The following is a 3016-nucleotide window of genomic DNA, read 5'->3' on the forward strand; positions in this document are numbered from 1 at the left end:
CCCAAATTATTCCCCCAAATTTACAAAAAAATAAACTGAAGAAAAATTGAAAGACTTTTTTTCGAAAACTCGCGGCGAAAAAATCCCGCGAATTTTGGAATTAATATTCATTTTTTTAAGAATTCTAAAGACCAAGAATTTTATGCATCGGTGGATCTATGAAAATTTACGGTTGAAGAAAAAATCGATTAATCGAAGGATAAAAAAAATCTGAATGAGTTCACACAGATACTTAGTAATACGCAAAAATGGAAGTGGCGTGCGGTTTTTATAATCTAAATCGACACCCTCGGACCGATATTCTCGGGTAAAAGGATATCAGAAAGTCGGCGTGCGTTCGTTCGTGCGTGCCATTGCCCAGTCGATTCAAGAGCGGAAAAGGGAAATGAATCGGTTTAATACGCGTTACTCTGTCTACCCGGCATACCTATCGAATTACTCATTATCGTTAAATTCATTTTCACATCGGTGATTCATATTTCCCGATCGATCTAGAGCACAGCATGATTGTACGTTAATTTTTGTAAACAATCCCAGGATTTTTTTATTTTGAATCACATGATTTTAGTTGAAAAATTAATTTCCGGTGCAATGGACACCCCGGGTAAAAAAAATTTGGAAAAAATATTCCGATTACAATTTTAACCCGAGAAAGTAAGGATTAAATATCCAATGTTATCACCAGTGCGGAAAGTTGAATTTTTCTAAATATCCACGAAATCCATATTATTTTCTGCGATAATACTGAATTTCCATTTCCGCACGCAGTGCGGTAAATTCCAACTTTACGCACGGCGTGCGGTAAATTGCCATTTCCTCACGGCGTTTGGTAAATTCAAAATTACCGGTAAAAAATTGACAATTTATCGGCAGATGTTAATAAATGGAGTGGCATATAAACCCCCGAATAATAACGTACAAAGTGTCGAGCAGGTTCGTGCGAGCGTGTACGGTGTGGCCAGGGTCGAAGCTGCCTGTTGGATCAGAATCTGAGTCCTCACTGCGTGAGGTGCGCTCGCAAGTGCCCTCAGGCCCCTCACCAGGTCGCGAGCGCACGACCTGTCTGCGGAGCCGACGGAAACACCTACAAGAGCGCCTGCCACCTGCGCCTCGCCGCCTGCAGAGCTGGTCGGGCCATTCCCGTCGCCTATAAGGGCCACTGCAAACGTGAGTCTCTCATTTTTTTTTTCTTCTCTTTTTCCACCTTTTTTTTTATTTATTATTATTTCCCTCTCCCCATTCTTTTCGTCTCTCAAACCTCTTGCTCTCTTCCTCACCACCTCTCTCTTGCTTTTTTCCTCGCCACTTTTTTTTCTCTCTCTCTTTCTTTTTTTTTTATTCTTGTGCACTCTCTCTCTCTGTCTTCTCCTCTGGAGCCAACATCACGGCCAATGCCACGACGAAGTCAAGGACCCTCTCCCTGGCCATCCGAGGAGTGTTATTCGGTATTAAGGTGGGACGCATTTTAAAATAGAATTTTTACAAGTCCCAGTACCCACACCCCGAATCACCAAACCTGGCAGACGGACAGAAGGAGCCCAGCAGGGAGAGATTGGGTGGGGGTATTTGGTTATTTTATTTATTTGGTTATTTTTTTTGGGTGAGTTGTTTTATTTTTGGACGGGATGGTTTATTTTAAACTCGGCGATCGACGCACTGAAGATGTACTTAAAATTAAATAGCAACTGGTGTCACATAAATTATTGATATTATTTTTATAGCATGGATTTTGGTTTCAGGGGGACGCGAGGGATTTTTTCATCAGGGGTGCCGATTCTTGTCTAATTAATTCGTTTTTTATTTCGAGGGTATTAAAAAAGATTTTCATTTTTTCTCTCATTTATATAAAACAATATCAGCAATTGTCTCCCCATTTATTTTTCTCTCGTCGGAGTTACGACTAGAGAAATAAAATTCAATGAACAATCCACTCCTGGAGAATTTCGTATAATTGTTATTTCAATGAATAAAAAAAGCCTGCACTTTCAGCCGCAAATAAAACCCAAATGATTTATGAGAGAAAGCTAAATGACGCGTCCGGTGAAATTTATATTTTATTTTTATATCTGCATATATTCGCACATCCCGGTATAAGTGATTCCAAAAATAATATCCCTCCCCCTTCCTCCCTTGATCTTGCCACACGCTTCAACAACCTGGATGAAGCACACGGTACCACGATGCTGTGTAAACACATCGTATAAGCTGGTATGCAGGAATGCAGGATATGCATTTGGTGTGGCGCTAACGTACCAAAACTCTGTTTACCGTTCCATTTGTCAATATTAATGTCCCCATCTACCGTGTACATAAAATAGTGTAATAAACATTGGATGGAGAGGGAGGTGGATTATTTTTTTTTAATGAATACTTCGAATGTGTACTCGAATACGAGTCCATGTCCTTGTGGCGTCCTTGCCCTGCGGTCATTGACCGCACACCAGGCGCCCACGCACCTTCTGCACCGGTCGCAAGCCCCTCAAATTTTTTTACAAGACACAAATTTTTCTTCATCAAAAAAAAAAAAAAAGACAGAAAACCACATCCACGAAAATTCCTCCCCCTCCCCACCCTCGGCTCTGGGATATTCGCCTGAACCCAAGTTCTCCAAAGACGTCAATTTTTTTAAAACAAAAAATTGTAAAGATTGATTTGAAATTTTGCTAATTATCTCAATCCTCGGAGAATCACTCCGTTCATCCACCCTGAGATCATACCCGGTGATCATGATTTCGTCATTCATCATTGCAATGACTCCTCGCCCCAACGATTGAGATCTATGATTTAGCCTCCTACATGTTTAAAAAAAAAAATCGAATTATCACTGCGCAATGATCCAAGGTTGAGCACCATCTTCTTGCACGAAGCGTCTGCCACCCGATTTCCAGACGCCGTGGATATCTGCACATTGGCCAGCTTTTACCTCTCCAGCACGCGGTGTCGACGGCATTATAGCCAGGAGGTAAAGGACGAGCCACGGCACACTCACTTCGTCCTCCTTCTTCACTTCCCCCCC

The 3016-nt window shown here is 41.5% G+C and overlaps 1 protein-coding gene across 1 annotated transcript in view; it reads left to right on the forward strand.

Moving 5' to 3' along the window:
• The window catches only part of LOC105270867 (follistatin-A), a 17464-nt gene that overhangs the window by 6734 nt on the left and 7714 nt on the right, over window positions 1–3016 (forward strand). The window contains exon 4 of the mRNA XM_011312089.1: window positions 934–1167. Coding sequence (XP_011310391.1) covers window positions 934–1167 — 234 coding nt within the window. The remainder of the gene's footprint in view (window positions 1–933; window positions 1168–3016) is intronic.

The sequence above is a fragment of the Fopius arisanus genome, unplaced genomic scaffold, assembly GCF_000806365.1.
Source record: "Fopius arisanus strain USDA-PBARC FA_bdor unplaced genomic scaffold, ASM80636v1 scaffold00096, whole genome shotgun sequence".
Classification (NCBI taxonomy): Eukaryota; Metazoa; Arthropoda; class Insecta; order Hymenoptera; family Braconidae; genus Fopius; species Fopius arisanus.